The sequence below is a fragment of the Sarcophilus harrisii genome, chromosome 3 (genome assembly GCF_902635505.1).
Source record: "Sarcophilus harrisii chromosome 3, mSarHar1.11, whole genome shotgun sequence".
In the NCBI taxonomy this organism is placed as follows: domain Eukaryota; kingdom Metazoa; phylum Chordata; class Mammalia; order Dasyuromorphia; family Dasyuridae; genus Sarcophilus; species Sarcophilus harrisii.
Genome location: NC_045428.1, coordinates 540127005 through 540146767, shown reverse-complemented (window position 1 = coordinate 540146767; position 19763 = coordinate 540127005). Strand labels below are relative to the sequence as shown.

The following is a 19763-nucleotide window of genomic DNA, read 5'->3' as shown; positions in this document are numbered from 1 at the left end:
GGGGCCTCACAAAGCCGGGGCCTCACAAAGTCGGCTCTAACTTCAGCCCTGGACCCAGGAAAGGCCGCGCAGAAGCGCGGGGCAGAGAAAAAACTACCTCAGGGCCCACAGAGGTCCCACTACACCCGTCATGGACCCTCATCCCTCAGGCGAATTTGAGCATGCGCAGTTCCGAGCCCGGAACAGTCAAACAGGCCCTCATAAATCAGAGAACCTCGGCGCTGCTCCGGGACAGCGCCCCCCAGCGACTTGCCTGCGAAGGGCGGGGAGAGAAGTGCGCGCCAAGTGCCTCCCGCGAAACCCGAGGACCCTCGGCGGCGCCAAGCGGGAGGCGGGGTCTCCGTGACCTCATCAGGAGAGCTTCGGGGATTGGTCGGAAGTGGTAGCGATGGGGCCTCAGCCGTGACTGAGCGCGAAAGCTCGAACGGCTGTGGCGGGACACCCGAGACCGCTGGCACGGAGAGACAAGGGGGCCGGGGTCTGGCCTGGGGTCTGAGGAACGGCGCTAGCGGCACCGGCGCTTCCAGTTCCTTCAGAGGGAAGCTCTCGTGCGCTGAAGGCCATGGCAGGAGAGGTGGTGACTGAGGTGAGTCGGAGCCCTGGGATACTTTTCTCAGGCGGGGGAGGGGGTAATGGTAGCAGCAGGACGAGGAACTACAAATCCCAGCATGCCCCGCGATTCTGAGGGTCTGTGGCTCCTGGCAGGAATGGATTGATGCCCACGGCAGATGACGGGGTTTCGATACCACTTTGGTTCTTTAGGAATACGGAGGCTGAGGTGTTGGATTTGGGGCAAACGGGATTAAGTAGACCCTGCATTCGGAGTCACAGAACCTCAATTGGAACTCGGGTCTTCCTGATTCCAGGCCCAGTCTTCTGTCCATTGTCTCTCTCGTTTTATTCTGTCCTTTATTTTCAGTTCCTCGCTGTCACGGAAAAAGTGTGGCTACATCAGAGATTCCCAAGGACTGAGAAACTAAGCGTATAGTTAGTTTAGCAGTTGCTAGCGTCATCTTGGTTAGTTCCTTTGAGTGATTATACAATGTATCATGTTTTCCAGGAGGTAGCCTGAGTGTTTTCTGCAGATTATTGTCAGAATTGTGTAGCTTTCGTTACTTATTTTATTTTTTTTAATAGAACTTTATTTTTATGAGTGTCATTTACATCTCAGTACCGGCACATCTGGTATTGAGTTAAGAATTCATATATGGCCATTCCATTATTGCTTATAAAGATATATTTCTGTAAAAATGGTGACAGATTTTTTTCTATTTTATTTATGCTCGTTTTCATTCCATTTTTGTATCCCGTTTTGTTTATATCTGTTTCCATTCCAATATTGTAAAGATGTTCTTGGAATGATCTTTTTAATTTGAGTCTCACATCAGGATCTCTGCAGGTTTCTTTTCTCTAAGGCTTTCATCGTGTTTTCTGAGCTAATCTTCAGTTTCTTCCTTAAAAATTTGCAGAGATTCTTGTATTATTTGTCTGTATGTCTCTGCTTGGCAAGGAGACTGAGTATTTCCTGGCTTTGTTTGTAAACTTTCTGGCTTTATTGCTTTGGTGATTATTTTATGTTCAGTTAAATTTCTCTTAAAATGGTGATAATCGTTGCTGTCTTTATTTTTGTCTACAATAAAAATATTTTAAGGTTAGCAAAGCACTTTACATATTAACACATTTGATCCTCAAAAGAACTCTGTGAGGTAGATGCTGTTACTGCCCCCATTTTACAGATGTGAGAATTTTTTAGTTACTACTGTATAGGAAAAGCACAAAGTAATTTTCTTAGGATCACACAGCTCATAAGGATTAAGGCAGGACTTGAATATGGGTCTTCATAACTCTTATGTCCAGCAATGTATCTCACAATTCTATTTTTCATTTTTTCTTTCAGAGATAATCGCTTATTTAAATATTGGGTTGAAATTGTATTTTTATCCTTTGTCCTTTTTAAAATTACTTTGCCCTTTGCCCTAATTATTCCAGGAACTAATTGAATTCATACAGCTGATTCAGTCAAACAAGCATTTGTTAAGTGCCTGCTCTGGGACAGCACTGTCTAGGTGCGGTAAAGGCAAAAACAAAATGAAAACAGTTTTTGGGTGCAAGGGACGTTACAATCTGTTGCACATGTACGTACGTGTACGTAAACATGCAAAATATGTTAAAATGTAAATACAAAATTATATTTAGTAGCTAGTTGCTTCCAGAAAGTAGAGAGTGAGCTAGTTGAAACCAGCATTCTGAAAGGATTATATATTGGTTGCCTAATAGGGTCAGCATGTAAGATTTCCAAGATCACATAGTCTAATGTCTTTTCTTCATTTTAGAAAAATACCTCTTATCAGTCTTTGGTCATTATATTAGTCACTTTGTCCCCTCTTTTGTGAAAGGAAAAAATAAGCAAAAACATCCAATAACATAATCCCACCTGGCAATACATATAGTATTCTGTCCTAGTTGTCCCTTACCTCTCTGCCATGAGAGGAAGATGAATTTTAATAGCAACTCTGTCAGGACCACCTTTGATTTTTCAATTACTTTTTGTGATCTTTTCATTTACATTGTTGTAAATGTATGTATAGTATGTGTACTTCTTGGTTTTTATTTTGTTCTGTATCAATTCATAAAGATCTTTCCATGTTTTTAATTTAACTACTCGTATTTGAATAGCAATATTCTATTACATTCATATGCTTTAGGTTTTTCAGCCTTTTCTAAATTGATAGGTACCCATTTTGTTTCTAGTTTCTATGACAAAGTGTGCTGCCAGGAATATTTTGGTATATGTTGATCCTTTGTTTTCATATTTGATTCCATTGGGCAATGTTCCAAGTAGTGGGATAGCTGGTTCAGTCACTTTTCTTATATAATTCCAAATAGGCAGCTAGATGGCACAGTGGATGCAATGCATGGCTTGACAGATAGGAATAATTTAGTTCAAAGCTGGCCTCAGGTACTCAAGTGACCCAGAGAAAGGCAACTGTTGAAGCAGTTTCCTTAATTGTAAATTGGAATAATAGTACCTACCTCCCAGGAGTGTTGTGAAGACTAAATGAGGTGATATTTGTAAAGCATTTAGCTCAGTGCCTGGTACATGGTAAACATTATATAAATGATAACAATGATGATGGTGGTGGTGGTGATGATTGATATTGATATCCAGAATGGTTGGACCACATCCCAGGTCTCATCAATATGCCATTCTTCCCACAGCCTTTTCAACACTGATTATTTTTATCTTTTAGCATCTTTGCTATTTTTGTCTTAAAAGAACTGAAACCTCAGGGTTGTTTTAATTTGTATTTCTTCTATTGGCAAGAAACTTTTCATGTGGTCAAAATCTGCAGTTTGTCATTTTGGAAATTGTTAATATTGTTTGACCTATTAAGAATTTGATAATTAAATCTTTGTGTCAGTTGCTTCTATATATTGGATTACAGATCTTTTTTTAAAATGATAGTTGTTGCAAATGCTTTTCCCACCTATAGTTTCTCTTCTTTATTCTATCTTCATTGATTTTATTTGTGTAAAAACTTTTTAATTTTAAATAGTGAAGGTTGTCCATATTTTTTATGATCTCCTCTATCCCTTATTTAGTTGAGTTCTTCCCAGAGCCATAGTTATGAAAAGTACCTGATTTCATTTTTTTACTTTATTTTTTTATGGTGTGACTTTTCACATTTAAATTGAGTATTGAGTTTTGAACTGTTATAGTATTTGATTCAAGATAATAACAAACCCTAATTTTTGTCAAACTATTTTCCCAAGAATTCTTTGTTAGAAAGGAAATTCTTTTTATAGAAATTTATTTTCTTGGGTTTATCAAATATTGAGCTACTGTTTTCAGTTGCTTCTGTTACTTAATTGTCTAGTATGTTCTACTGATCTACTTTTCTGTGTTTTTTTTTAAAGTACCCAAATAGTTTTAATAACTACTGCTTTATAATATAGTCTGAAATCTAGTGATTTTCTGCCCTCTTTATTCATACTTTTCCTCATTATTTCCATTTTTATGCCAGACTTTTTTCATTCCAAATGATTTTTATTAGTATTTTGACAAGTTCTATAAGCTATTCCTTTATTAATTTGGTATGACACTAAATATATAAATTTATTTAGGTAATATCATTTTTATTCTAGTTGCATAAATCAATCATGAATACCAAGTATGTTTTTAATTATTAAATCTCCTTATTTTTGTAAAGTATGTTTTATATTTGTAGTTGTATTGATAGGAATCTTGCCTCTTGTAGCTTAATTCATAGTTTATTGATTTTGTATGTTTAATGGAATTTTCCCTTGATTTTTGTTAGTACTACATAGAAATGCTAATGATTTTAAAATGTATTTTGTATTTTGCTACATGTAAAAGTTTGCAGGTAGTGTTTGCAGATTCTTTGGCTTAGGCATGCTATTATATCATTTAAATAAGGATAATTTTGACTTCTTTTTGTTGCAATTACAATTGTTACCTTTAATTTTGTTCACTTAATTTGTTGCTATAACTAGCATTTCTAAAACAAACTAATTGTAGGGAAAAGAACCATTTTTGTTTTACCCCTGTTTTTACTGGGAAAGCTACTATAGTTTCTTCATTGCAAAAGAAAAAAGAAAATTTTTCATGAGTTTACATTTAATACTTGTTCTTGATGATAGGCAGGGCTCTTCCCCAACTGTGTTTTTTGAGTTTTTAAGATAAAAACTGGGACATCTAGAAGAGGCAGTGTGGATAGAGTACAAGCCCTGGCATCAGGAGGACCTGAGTTCAAATGCCACCTCAGACACTTACCACTTCCTAGCTTTGTGACCCTAAGCTAGTCACTTAGCCCCAATTGTGTCTGTCTGTCTGTCTGTCTCTCTCTCTCACACACACACACGCACACACACATATACACGCAGAAGATAAGAGTACTATTTTTTTCAAAGGCATTTTCTTCAACTATTAAAATAATCATGGTTTTTATATGTTTATATAATTGATTATGCTAAATGCTTTTACAATGCTGTGAATTTTCCTCATTATCTTGATATAGGTCCATTTGGTCATAGTGCATTATTTTATGCATATATTTCCACTAGCATCTTGTGAGGATTATCTGCAATCTTGCAACATTATATCTATTAGTAAGATTGCTATTTAGTTCACTTTCGCTGCTTTTTTTTAATCTTTCCTGCTTTGGGTAGCAGGACCATATTTGCCTCATGAAAGGAGTTTGGTACTTCTGCCTATTTTGAGAATATTTTCTGTAGCATAAGTACTAATTGCTTTTTAAATGTTTGATAAAGTTCATTTGTGAATCCATCTGGACTCGGGATTTTTTCTTTAGCAGTTCACTTATGGCTTGCTTGATTTCTTTTTTGTAAGATTGGATGATTTAATGTTTCTATTTTTTGTTTTGTGTGGGTATTTCATATTTTTGGACAGATGATTTCCTTTGACTTCTTAGTTTTTCAAGCAGAGTTATGATGATTTTTTTATTACCTCTGTTGTAAATTCATTTTTTTTTTAAATTTTAGTAATTTGACTTACTCTTTTCTTTCTTGGTCAGGCTAGCTAATTATTTATCAATTTTATTAGCCTTTTCAAAAAAGCAGCTCTTAAAACTATCAGTACTCTAATTTTTTTATTCTCTGTTTTCTCTATTCTCTAATATTCCAAAACTGCTCCTTTTGTACTTGGTTTAGATTTGCCAATTTTTTCCATTTTCTAATCTTATTAATTGCATGGTCAGTTCCTTGATCACTTTTAATTTGTTAATGTGAGTTATCACTAACACAAAATTTCTTCTGAAGGATGGCTTACTTGTGTTCAGTGCCTCTATTTAATAGAAGAAAAAAGTGATATTGAATGGTAAAGTCAGTCAGGCTGTGTCATATAGTTTGTTTAGCAGAACTGGGAAAAGGAACCCTGAAATTCTTGCTATTATTCCAGTGACCTGTTTGTTCTTGGTTAACATCCTCTTTAGTAAATACTATTGAATACTGTTATCTGTTTAATTCGTGTCCACAGAATACCTACCAGAAAGGATGCTTTGCACTCATATATAGTAGGTATTTAATAAATGTTTTCTGGTTTAAATGACAATATCTAACACTACTAAAGTTTTATAAGCTTTGCAAAGTGCTGTGTATATGTTCTTTTATTTGATCCTCCCCACATCACTGGGATGGTATGGGAGCTTGTTATCCCAATCTATACAGATAAAGAAACTGAGGCTAGAGAGGATATGATTTAGCGAGGGTCACATTGGTAGTAAATTCCAAGTCCAAACCTCTATTCATTGAATCACTTAGCTGTCTGAATTAAATTTGTGACATTGTTGTCATCATTCAAAAGAAATTGCTTTCTTCAAAGTTACCATTGAGAGATGGTAATAGAGAGAAAGCATTAGTGTAGTTCGCCTTTCACATCACCCTAACAAAGATCTAGAAAATATACAGGAAAGCCAAGAAAAAGTCATAGTGAATGAAGTTTTTCTAAGCTAGGACAGATTAGAGATGGGAGCTAGTCAAGAATATGTGAAAAGGGCTGAAACAAGGTACCAGCTTAGGGAACATGGAGTAGGAAGAGTTCCCAGGGGATCCCTCAACAAATTGCAGATACAGAAACAAGTACTATCTGGCATCTCTGTAGCTCACTAACCAGTTCCAAGTGATAGATCTATATTGGAAAGGAGCAGCCTTGGTCCTACACTAATACATTATTAATGGAATTGTGAACAGATCCAGCCATTTGGAACTATGCTCAAAAAGTTATCAAATTGTGCATACTCTTTGATCCAGCAGTGTTACTACTGGGCTTATATCCCAAAGAGATCATAAAAAAAAGGGAAAGGGACCCACATGTGCAAATATATTTGTGGCAGCCCTTTTTGTAGTGGCAAGAGACTGGAAACTGGATGTCCATCAGCTGGAGAATGGCTGAATAAGTTATAGTATATGAACGTTATGGAATACTGTTGTAAGAAATGATCAGCAGGATGATTTTTGCAAAGCCTAGAGAGACTTACATGAATTGATACTTAGTGAAATGAGCAGAACCAGGAGATCATTATACACAGCAACAACAAGATTATATAATGATCAATTCTAATGGATCTTCATCAATCTTCAACAATCATCATCTTCAACAATGAGATGATTCAGGCCAGTTCTAATGATCTGGTGATGAAGAAAGCTATCATACCCAGAGAGAGCTCCTACAGGAACTGAATGTGGACCACAGCATAGCATTTTCATTCTTTTTGTTGTTATTTTCTTACATTTTGTTTTCTTCTCATTTTTTTTCTTTTTTTGTTCTGATTTTTCTTGTGCAGTAAGATAATTGTATAAATATGTATATATATGTTGGATTTAGCATATATTTTAATATGTATTGGATTATTTGCCATCCAAGGGAGGGGGTGAGGGGAAGGAGGGGGAAATCTGCAACATAAGATTTTGCAAGGATCAATGTTGAAAATTAACCATGCATATGTTTTGAAAATTAAAAAAGCTTTGATTAAAAAAAAGAAAGAGAGAGAATTGGTCCTAACTGTGTATTGAGTAAGGAACAAATTCTAGGAAGCACATGGAGACTGCATGGCTTTGATTCAAGGAGTGGAGTATTGCCTCTGGATCCAAGGGAAGCACACGGTTCAATTGCTCTGAACCTATAAAACTTGTTAATGGGCTAATTGTAGCTGAATTCAGCAGCAGTCTATTGAAACTCCCAATTGTGGCCACACCAACAGATCAAAACCTGGATCAGAAAATTACAAAATTCAGACCAGGAGGCCAGGAAACAGGAACCTCATCTTCTATCCTTTTGATCACACATCACATTCAGAGCACTGAGAGTTTATAGGCTACCAGCACCAGAAGATGGGGAGAGGATAGAAGTTCAGGCTATAAGTATTCAGAGTCTAGTACTAACATAAAATCCTAAGTCAAATAGACTGGAAGATTTAGCAAATAAACAAAAAAAAAGGACCTGACCACAAATAGCTATGAATAGAAATACAAACATAGAAAAAGAGATTAACTTTTAAAAAGCTGCTAGCAAAACAACAAAGAAAAATGAAGCTTCAACACAGGTTCATCTAGAATTCCTGGGAAATTTTTCTCCTCCCCAAAAAAGTTTTAAAAAATTTATTTTAGAACCTACATGATAAGGAGGCTAGGTTGGTGCAGTAGATAAAGTACTGGTTCTGGCCTTAAGAGGACCTGAGTTCAAATCTAACTTTTTTACTAGCTATGTGATCTTGGGAAAGCCACTTAACTCTGATTTTATCCACATCAGAGCACTAGAGAGAAAAAATGGAAAAAGAAGTAAGGACAAGGAAAGAAGGATTTAAAGAGTTAATAATTTACACAAAGAGGTACAAAATCTTACTGAAGAGAATGATTCCTTGAAAATTATTTCCTTGAATTAATTCCTTGAAAATTTGGCCAAATGGAGGTTAATGACTCTATGAGATAGCAAGGAAAAAAAAAACAGAATTAAAAGACTGAAGGGAAAACATAATGTGAAGGGTCTCATAGGAAAAATAATTGATCTGGAAAATAGATTGAGGAGAGGTAATTTAAGAATCATTAGACCACCTGAAAACCATAAACAACAACAACAAAAAGTACCTGGACATCATATTTCATGGAATCTTAAATCAAACTGCTCAGACATCTTAGAACCAGAGGGCAAAGTAGAAATTAAATTAATTCACCAGTCTCATACTGAAATAAAGCAACACCCAAATGAAAACTCCCAGAAATATTATAGCCAAAATCCAGAACCCATAGATCAAGGGACAAAAAAGTACAATAAGCATCCAAAGAGAATTCAGGTACCAAAGAGCCATAGTTAGCTGCTAGATCTTGTATGATTCTATCTTCCTAAAGGAGTGGAGAGCTTAGAATGACATTCCAGAAAATAAAGGAAGTGGGCTTACAACCAGTATACATTTAGCCAATAAGCATTTATTAAATGCCTACTATATTCTAGCCACTGTACTAAGCATTTATAGATACAAATATAAAAAAGATAGCCCTTGTCCTCAAGGAGCTTACAATCTAATGGGGAGGAGACAACATACAAAAGAAAGCTGAAAAGTGAAGGAGGAAGGGAGACTTGAGGTGGTAAATTGAGGTTTCTCCACTATTAGAATTTTAGTGTCTATTTTTTCCTGTATCTGGCAACCTTTCTTTTAAGAATGTGTTGGGAGCAGCTAGTTGGTACAGTTGATAGAGCACCAGCCCTGAAGTCAGGAGAATCTGGTCTCAAATACTAAACACTTCCTAGCTGTGTAACCCTGGGTAAGTCACTTAATCCCAAATGCCTCAGGGAAAAAAAAAATGTAACTGTTATGGACATTGGTACACATATGTTCAGTACTGATATTAATTCATTGTGGTACCTTTTAGCAAAATATAGTTTTCCTGCCTGTCTTTTAAAATTAGATCTATTTTTTGCTTTTGTTTTGTTTGAGATCAGCTTCAGCCCCTTAATTTAACTTTATGATGTATATCTTTGTTTCACATATTTTTCTTGTAAACAACATAATGTTGGGATCTAGTTTCTAATTCAGTCTATCATTTTCCATTTTATGGGTGATTTTATTTCATTCACATAAACATTTTTGATTGCTAACCTAGTTGCCCAAAAACACATAGCAAGGCAGACCCTGGAACAACATTTAAACTTGGATCTTCATGAGTCTATGTTCTATTCCATTATCCAGTCTGCTGTCTTATTGCCTAGGTAAAAGATAGAAAGATCCAATATACATCTATATATTCATAGCAACTCTTTTTGTAGTAGCGAAAAGCTGGAAACAAGATAATTAATCGTTTGATTGGAAAGAATAAACTGTATTATATGACTTGTGAAATATTACCATACTTTGAGAAATGAGTATGAAGAATTCTGAGAAGCTTGGGAAGACTTAAACTAAACTTTAAAATAAATTTTAGCTTATTGGCTAAAAAAAATGAAGAAGAATAGAATGCATCCAGACAACAGTAAACCAAGAAGTCAATACATGGATTTTGAAATCATACTGATAGTCATAGGCATTTGCTCTCATTCACAAACAGATTTCATCTTGTGCTAATGCTGGTGAAAGCATATATATGTAGCAGCGTTTTGAAAAATATGGAATTCACAACTGATATGATAGGTAGGCTTTACCAATCATACAAAAAAAAAAAAAAATGAACACAAGTGGACAAAACTGATGAATTCTGCCTATGCAGATATCTGGTTATTTATGTACCAAAATCAAATTGAGTGGGGTTTGGTTTTTATGTTGTCTTATGTTTTGTATTTCTAACCATATATTTTGTTATCTATTATTTGATATCCTTTTTATTCTACCATATTGTAACTTTCATTGTTGCTATCTTAACTCAATGTCGTGATCCTAAACTTTTTTCTTCACTAACAGTTTATTAACAGTTAACTATAAATTCAACATTACAATATCTGTATGGATATCTGTTACCTGTAATCTTGTCAGGAGAGCAGTTTGTTAACAAATTAATTTAAAATTTATTCCAATTTTCTAGCTTCACCTAAATGTTGAAGATCCCAAATTGAACACAAAGGAAGAAATTGATTCAGACAGTGGGCAGAGCAGCTGTGAAACAGGGTCTCCAGGACATTCTAACACAAAGAACACACCCCTGATTGAAAGAGGTTTGCAATATTATTTGATCCCTTGTTTTCACATGTAAAACTTCCAGAGTTCATTTACTTTATGGACAGGATTAACTATTTTTTTTTTTAACTGAGGACATCATTCTCTTCCCAGTTATCCTTAATTAATTAAATCCTGTTGTTTCTATTTGCCCATCTTTTCTTAAATGTTTCTTTTAGTCATACTTGCAACTACCCTGGTTCCAGCTCTCTTTTGCCTAGACTATTGCGGTAACCCCCAGTTGGTCTCTCTGTTTCTAATGTCTTCCCTCTTCTATTTATCCTCTACATAGCTGCTAAAGTAATTTTCTAACAGCAGAAGGTCTGACCCAAACCTTTACTTGCTTCCTGTTGTCTCTAGGATAAAATAGATTGCTCAAATTTCCATTTATAGTTCTCTACAACTTGGTTTGAGTTCACTTTTCCAATCTTGTTTCACATCTTGCTTCTTCTGGCTAAACTAGACTCCTAGATATGGATTAAACTCTCCATTCTGTCTTCTGACTTTGTATTCACTCAAACTCTTTGCCCTCTATGCCTGTAATTCTTTCCTTTCTTCACTCAGTCCATCAGAATCCTTGTCTTTTCTTTTTTCCCCCCAAATTATTGGTGTGTTTGTTTTGTTTTGTTTTCAAATTTTGGTGTTTTTTTTTTTTTTGCAAGGCAATTGGGAAATTGCCCAGTCACAAAGCTACAAAGTTTTCAGTGTCTGGGGCCAAATTTGAACTCGAGCCCTTCTGACTCCAAAATCAATCTTCTATCCACTGCACCATTTAGCAGCTCCTTTGTATTTTTGTTTTGGTTTGGTTTTGGTTTTGGTTTTTAAAATGTAGCTCAGGAGAGCTCCTCCTTTGCAGTGTCTTTCCTGTTTCTCTCAGTTGTTAGTGCTTTTCATCCTTAAGTTGCACCAAATTTCCTTGGTATATGCCATGTCTCTCTAGTGCAATGAACACAAGCTCATTGAAGGCAGGAACTATTTCATTTTTGTATTTGTATTCCTAGTAATGGGCCCAATAGCACAAACTTGATAATTGAATTGAGTTGACTTGAGATTAAATGTGTAATTCCATTTGGAGAATACCCATATGCAATTTGCTAGTTTGCTGGAAATATAGAGATTACATTAGGGCATCTGAAGGCCTAAATTCTAGTCACAACTCTACTACTAACTTATATAATTTTGGGCCATGGCCCTTCCCCTTCTAGGTTACAGTTTTCCTCTTTTATATAAATGAGGGAGTGTACTAGATGATCTCTAAAGTCCCTTCTAGCTCTAAAATTCTATGATTTACAAAACATATTTGGAGGAACTCATTCCAGCTACAGTGTCAGAATTGTAAAATTTCATACAGATTAGAAATGTTTTCTACACTGAGCTGTTAAAGTGTGGATAATTACATTTCTCAATATGTAGAAGCTATGTTAGGTTCAGGAAAATGTTTTCATAATGTGGATAAGGCTCGATTTGCTGTGCTAAAATAAACCTTTAGTGGTAGTTGCAAGATTTCACAAGCTGAAATAAATCTCTGATGCATCAAACCATCCATTTCTACAGATGAATATTTTGGAGGGAGGGGGGAGGGGGACAAGTCCAAGTGACCAAGTAACATTCTTTTATCTTTCATTTATTCCAGACTCAGACGAAGAGATCTTTGTGAGTAAGAAATTGAAACGTAACAAGTTTCTCCTGCAGGACAGTGACAGTGAAGAAGAGGACAGAGATGTCCTTCCTAAGAAGTCTGACTATGACAATGCAGAACTGGAAAGTGGGGAGAATAAAGAAAACATATATGCAGGGAAAAAAGGGAAAGCACGAAAGATTTATCAGACTCTGAAAGACAGTGATGAGAGTGACACTGAGGAGCTACCATATCAGAAGAACCTTGACAGCCGGATGATGATTCCTTTGGCTGAAAGTAGCTTGGATCTGGGTTTGCAATCCCCAGAGTCTGTGACCTTGCCAACAGGTGCTAGGAAAAGGTTCAAAGAATGTACTCGAGCTAAAGAAGATACTGAAGGGAAAACAAAAGGGAGGTCACAGAGAAGGCTTGAGAAAGAAGCCAAAAGGATGGAAGTGATTAGTCGGCTGAAAAAAAAGGAAAATAAAAATGAGGTATTTTTAAAGGTCATTCAGATATTTTTAGAATGTTTTAATATATCCAATTTGTATTTTAATTACCCATGTCCATAATTTATTTTTCATTTCTTAAAGACAAGCACTGTATGTTTTTCATATCTTTTCCCTTCATGACCTAGCACAACATAAAGAGACAGAAGGGATAGTGCAAAAGGAACTGGACTTAGGATCACAGGACCTAGGTTCTAATCCTGACTCTTGTTGTTGTTCAGTCATGTCCAGCTCTTTATGATCTTATTTGGAATTTTCTTAGCAGAGACACTAGAGTGATTTGCTTTTTCCTTCTCTAGCTCATTTTACAGATGAGGAAACTAAGGTAAATAGGATTAAGTGACTTGCCCAGGATCACACAGCTAGTAAGTGTCTGATGCCAGATTTGAATTTAGGAAGATAGACTCCAAGAGATTCCAGCCACAGCACCACCACAGCTGCCCTAAGCCTGATTCTACCACTGGACAAATCATATCAACTTTTAGGACCTCAGTTTCCTTATCTGCACAATGGAGGAAATAATTCCTAAATCACATGATAGTTTTAAGGAAAGTGCTTAGTAAACTCTCAAGTGCCATATAAATATGAGCAGTTAACATAATAGACAATTAGTGTTTGATTTGAAGAATGCAAGTGAACTTTGAAATGAAAGGATTTTTTTAATACTTCTCATGTGAATTAGCATGCTTCCAGCAATTAGAGATCTTGTTTGCTTAGTCAAAATTCAGCCTTAATTAGTTTTAAAAGAAAGCACCCAATATAAAAGATTCAGTTTTCAAAAAGTCCTCACTAATTTCTGCATTAATTTTGGGCAATTGTTTGTAGACAGAACTTTCTGTTCTACCTAGGTTGGATGTGTGTTGTGAACTAATTAAAATAATTCTTTACTCTAGCAGTCAGTTGTTATCTGTTTCAGAATATTAACTTGATCACCTCAAAATCTTTTTCAGAGGTAGATGGGGCATAAATCTTAAATGAATAAACAAAAGAAAATGTTACATGTTGATTTATTAAAATGTAAAATGTTAAAATGAAGAACATAGGCTTTATTTTTGCTTTTTTTTTTTTTTTTTTTTTTTTTTTTTTTTTTTTTTTTTTTTTTGCTAACATTACACAGGAAGATGAAACCAAACAACCTTTCAATGATAGTGGCTGTCTTCTTGGAGATAGTGACCTTTTTGAGACTGGTTTGGAGGAAGATCTCCCACCAGAAGATGAAGAATCATTAGAATCCATACGAGCTTCTGTGAAAGGCAAAGTCAAAAAGCACAAGGTAAGTAAAGGATTAATAGAACCAGGCCTTCCCATCATTCCCAATTGTTGTTTTTCCTCCTTAGCTTAGAGTTGGATGTTGATAAAGATTTTCTTTTTAAACTTAAGAAAATCATCTGCTGATTGATTTAGGTTTTTTAGCGGTTGTTAATTTTGGAAACTGTTGTACAGGTGACAGACATGCTAACCCGTCAGGAAAGTGGGGCTGAGGTAGTATTGCCATATTAGGATTGACTGATAGCAAGTGTTGCTTCAGATTCTGTAAAAATGTTAAAATTCTCCATAGGAACAGACTGGTCATTAGGATGTTTTCCCCAATTTGGTTTATAAATCACACATATCCTGGTAGGAGACAGTCAAAAGGTGGTGTTGAATTCCAGCCAGAGGTGTGAAGCTCACAACCTTGGATGGAACAGATCTGTTGATTTTGGGTTTTTTTCCTAATAAAAACAAAGAATCCAAATAGGGGAAACAGGATCAGACACACAGGTAAGGTCAAAAGGGGACAACTGCCAGAGAACCCAGGGGAGATGGCAAGAAGAACAGCTCTAATCTAAGCCTCCTAAAACAGACGCACTAGTGATATTTACTGACATGCATAGAGTGCTTTGAGAAGCAACATGACATAGTAGACAAGAATCAGTTTTGGAGTGAAGGAGACTTGAATTCTTCCTTGTGGCACCTACTAGCTATGTGAACTTGGGCAAGTCACTTAGCTTGTCATAAATAGCCTTAAAGTTTATGAAGCCCTTTGCAGAACATTACCTTATTTGGACCTCACACCACTGCTGTGAGGTAAGAAGTGGGCACTATAGATATTATATCCATTTTATAAAGAAAACAGGCTTGCTCATGGTTATGGAGTTAATAAAATCAGATGAATTTGAATCCAAATCTTCTGGCTTCAAGTCAGATATTCTATATACTTACCATGTTGCCTGCTAGAGGTTTTTCTGATCTCCTTGGAAGCATAAGAGACATATGGAGAAGGGGTGCTTTGGGGAATTGATATCAAATGCTAATTACATAGTAAGCCTGGTTCAGGGCACCAGATTTGTTTTTTGAGCTTTCTAATGAATGTCTGGAATCTAAGCAACTTGACATTCTTTGGAGATTTTATATCTATTAAATAATTAATTCAACCTGAAGACAGTCTAGTACACTGGGAGTCACAAAAACATATCTGTGCCAAAATTTTCTGGTAAGAAATATCTTCTCAACCCACTTAGACATTTGATGCCTTTAGTCACAGAAGAGAATTACAGCATGTGTGGCCCAGAAGAATTCTTAGAGACTATCTAATAGCTAACCCGTAATAATTAACATGGATAATAAAGCCTATTGTGTGCCATGTACTGTACTAAGCATTTTACAGTTATTGTTTCATTTTGTTTGTCATAATAACTCTGAGAGGTGTTTGCTATCATCATTCTCATTTTACAGATGAGGAAATTGCAGCAAACTGAGGTTAAAGGTTTGCTCAGAGTCATACAGCTAGTAATTGTCTGGTAGATTTGATTCAGGTCATCCTGACTTGAGACCTGGTGCTCCAATTACTGCACTACCTATTTCCCTCACTTCCCTCACTTACCTGGTCTGTCCACGTCCTTTTACAGAGGAGGCAACCAGAGAGAGGGACCCTGATATGCCAAAAGTCACATAACAAGTTCATGCTTGAGCTAGGACTAGAACCAAAGCCTCTTGACACCCAATCTGGGGCCTTTTCCCTGTACCATGTCATTTCTTCTCTGTTAGATGATTACTTTGCTATCTTGTCTTTTAGAAAAAGGAGCTGTCTTTGGAAAGTGGGGGCTGTTCATTTGAAGATGAAAAGGAGCTGTCAAAAGGAATGATAAGAAAGGTGAAGGAATACTTAGAAGCCATGTTCCCTTTGGTTTCTTTCCCGTGAGTTGTTCATTTCTCCCTCCTCATGTTTATTCTGTCCTGATTCCTGCCCCTTTCTCCCCTATCCCCATTTCCCTTTTCTCCTTGTTCTCTTAGAAAAAGAAGCCTCTTTCAGGAAGAAGCATCCATCTTTATTTAAAGCACCAACATAAGTTTCTTTTCTCTTTAAGGAGAGAAAGGCGGCCAAGCTAAGTAAGGAAGCTATGAAAAGGCTACATAGTGAGAGCCAACGCCTTATTCGAGGTAATGATATTAATGCATTGTGCTTTGTAGAAAACACAAGTGAAGTCTTTGTAAGAAAATCAGTTTTGGCTCAAGGGATGTTTCTGACATTATTAGGTTTAAATTTAGTTTATACCACTGTTCTGCTCAGTATTTTTATTTTTATCAATAACTTGGTGCATTCAGTTTGTAGACAGCATGAAGCTGGAAGGAAGAGTAAAGTAATTCATATAACTCACATTTATTTACCACCTTAAAGTTTGCCAAGTACTTTGCACATTCACAACAACCTTGTGAGGTAGAGAGTACAAATAATATTTGCAAGACTCCCTCCCATTCCTGGCATGTATGACTTATTTTTACTTTGTCTTTTTCAGATGAGAAAATTGAGGTAGAGGGAATTTAAGTGACTTACCAAAGATTATATAGCTAGTAAAAACTAGAATTCAAATCTAAACCTCTTTCTTCTAAATCTCAATCTAGTGTTCTTTCTACATACGCCATAGCTTCACAAAGCCTGTGACTTGCCCATAATTATATGATAAGCATAAAGACCTGGATATGAAACTTAGGTCACCTGAATCTCAAGATTGTGAATCAAAAAATGGATTTTGGTCTTAATATTGCTACTTACTTGCTGTGTGACCTAAACAAGTCATTTAAGCTTTTTGTGCATCCGTATGCTCATCTGTGAAAGGAAAGAGTTGAATAATATGATCTCTTACCTTTAATTTTATATCAGCTAGGGGCAGCAAGCTGGCACAGTGGATAGAGCACCAGCCCTGAAGTCAGGAGGATCTGAGTTCAAATATGGTCTCAGACATTTAACACTTCCTAGCTGTATGATCCTGGGCAAGTCACTTAACCCTAATTGTCTCAGCAAAAAAATAAAAATAAAAATAATTTTATATAAGCTATAGTTCATTGGGATCAGTAGTTCCCAAAGGGCATGCCAGTACATTGTCCTAGGTGTGCCACATTATATGGGGTATAGCTTTTCAATTCAATCCATCTCCCACAAATAGTTTTAACTTTACACTTGCATTCTTACATGCATATGCAAATTTCACATGCATGCATTCTTTGCTGGGTGGGGGGACAATCTGTAAACTTCGGCATTAGATAACAGAATTGGGATTCTTAAGGATTTTAACAGACTGAAACAATGACCAAATCTAATAATATTACATATAATAGGGATAAAAGCATTTAGCATTCAAAAATCCAGTTGCACAAGTCTGGGATAAGACTTGGGTCTTTTTTTGTGAGTTTAATGTGATTTGGCAAAAAAAACTAATGTTGTCTTTGGCTGTGTAATTGTATTCAGCACCAGGGAGGGAGGTGGTCAGTATTCTGGTTGGTCCATATCTTAGTATTAGATTTAATTCTGAATATTGCATTTTAGGAGAAAAATTAACAAGTTGGAGAATGCCCAGAGGCATGTGACCAGGTTACTTGTCCAGTGAGAAATCATTATAGAAAATGTGAATTTTTCACCTGGATAAGGGAAACTTAAAGAGAACAAATAATCATCATCTTTCAGTATATGAAGATTGTCTAGTAGAAAAGGGATCAGATTGGTTGGCTTCAGAGACTACTGTGGTAAATTACACAAGGCAGATTTTAATCTTAGCATAGGAAAGAATTTTCTAATAATCAGAAAAAGTCTAAATGAGCTCTCTTGACTAAAAATCTGACAGTCTATCTTAGGAGATAGTGAGTTCCCCATCCCTGGAGATTTTTAATCTGAAACTAGATAACTGCTTGCTAAATAAACATATTGTAATGGGAATTTATGCCTTACATAGCATTAGACCAGATGTCTTTGAGATCATTGAACCCCATGATTCCATGGTCTTCAAGCCTAGGGAACTTTGGTGAAAAGAGTCACCATTGTGAAATTCCTGGTCTCTTAATATAAACTGAACATGTTTTTCGATTTGCAGTTACCTTAACTTCTCCATAAGGAAGATCCTTTGTTCTCAGCCCTCCCTTTGTTGGAATGATTATGTCCTTTCTTACCCACTCACTGTTGGCTAATGGAGTTTCATGTGCACACTTAACTGTGGGTTTGCTTCAGTCTTTGACTCCTTTGCTTTGTCCCTTTCGGCAGAGTCTGCCCTCTCTCTTCCCTATCACATGCCTGAAAACAAAACCGTTCATGACTTCTTCAGAAGCAAGCCTCGACCTTCCGGCCAGGGAAACGCCATGGCGCTGCTGAAGTAAGAGCCCTTTCTGTTTATGTGTCTAGGTTTTCTAGACTTACTATTTTGAGAAATCCGATTTTAGGGTAAATAGTTACCTCTCAACCCCAAATAAAAAATTCCCCAAATTGCTGAAAGGCTGCATACTCTAATGGAAAGAGTGCTGGCTTCAGTGGCAGCAGGGCTGATTTTTGAGTCCTAATTTGACCTTGTATTAGTTGAGTTATCCTTGTTGGGAGGTCACTTCATATTCACTCGTAAAATGGTGATATTTCTTGCTTTCCTTACCGGGTCATGGATCATGTGAAGTAATAATCACAAAGTCTTTTATTAAAGATTGAGAGGCAGCTAGGTGGCACAGTGTATAGAGCACAAGCCCTGAAGTCATGATGACCTGAGTTCAAATCTGGCCTCAGACACTTAACACTTCCTGGCTCTGTGACCCTGGGCAAGTCATTTAGCCCTAATTGTCTCAGGGGAAAAAAAAAAAGATTGAGAATATGGCTCCCTGAGAATCAGTCACTCAGCCTGTTTCCCTCCTGACAGGTCCTCTAAGTATCAGGCAGCCTTCAGTAAAGAAATCAGCACCACTGCTAGCTCAAGTGACATCAGCAGCACCAGCCACTCCAGAGGCTCTAATCAAATGGCGACGGGCCCTGACCTGGAAACTGAGAACAGCCCACTGCCCTTAGCTCCCCAGGCCCCTGCCAACTCTGCTGACCAGCCTGCTGGTGAGGCTGGCACAAGAGAGGAGTCAGGACGCTGTGGGGGTCGGGGGCAGAAGGAACTCGTGGAGGCCCCTACTAGCCCTTCACCCAAGGACAGCTCAGAGTGTCAGGAGGAATCTGGCGTCTTCAGGAGTAAGGAGCCAGCACAGATGGAATTGAGGGCCCCTGTGGCCCTTGAACTCAATGTTCTAGAGGAAGAAGAAGAGCCTCAAGATCCTAACAAAACAAAGAGCAAGGTAGATGACAGCAGGCAACAAGCTGTGGGAAAGGCCACTATTACATCAGAAAAAGGAAGGAAGGTCAGCTTCCTGGATAAACTCCAGCGACTGGGAGTAGATCTCTCCATTAAGCCAAAGCTAGGGGCAGATGAAGATTCTTTTGTGACTCTTGACGAGCCTGAACCCAATAAAGGTAATCCTTTAATCTAGGCCTTCCCCTCTGCTGAATAGCAGTTGTTCTTCCATTTTGGATATAGCTAATGCAAACAACTCTCATATATCTTTGATTATAGATGGGGAAGTGGGAATCACTGAAATTAATAGGTAATTCCCAAGTGTTAGTAGGTATAGGTGGAATCTTATTTTAGGAAGCCATGGTTTTATGAAGAAAATGCTATCTTGTTAACT

At 36.8% G+C, this 19763-nt stretch overlaps 1 protein-coding gene across 1 annotated transcript in view; it reads left to right on the top strand.

Annotated features, from left to right (window-relative positions):
* Positions 1-372: 372 nt before the first annotated feature.
* Positions 373-19763, top strand: part of CLSPN (claspin) — a 36398-nt gene continuing 17007 nt past the window's right edge. The window contains exons 1-8 of the mRNA XM_031962132.1: positions 373-586; positions 10549-10678; positions 12313-12791; positions 13924-14079; positions 15862-15939; positions 16154-16226; positions 18319-18427; positions 18956-19548. Coding sequence (XP_031817992.1) covers positions 563-586; positions 10549-10678; positions 12313-12791; positions 13924-14079; positions 15862-15939; positions 16154-16226; positions 18319-18427; positions 18956-19548 — 1642 coding nt within the window. The 5' untranslated portion in view covers positions 373-562. The remainder of the gene's footprint in view (positions 587-10548; positions 10679-12312; positions 12792-13923; positions 14080-15861; positions 15940-16153; positions 16227-18318; positions 18428-18955; positions 19549-19763) is intronic.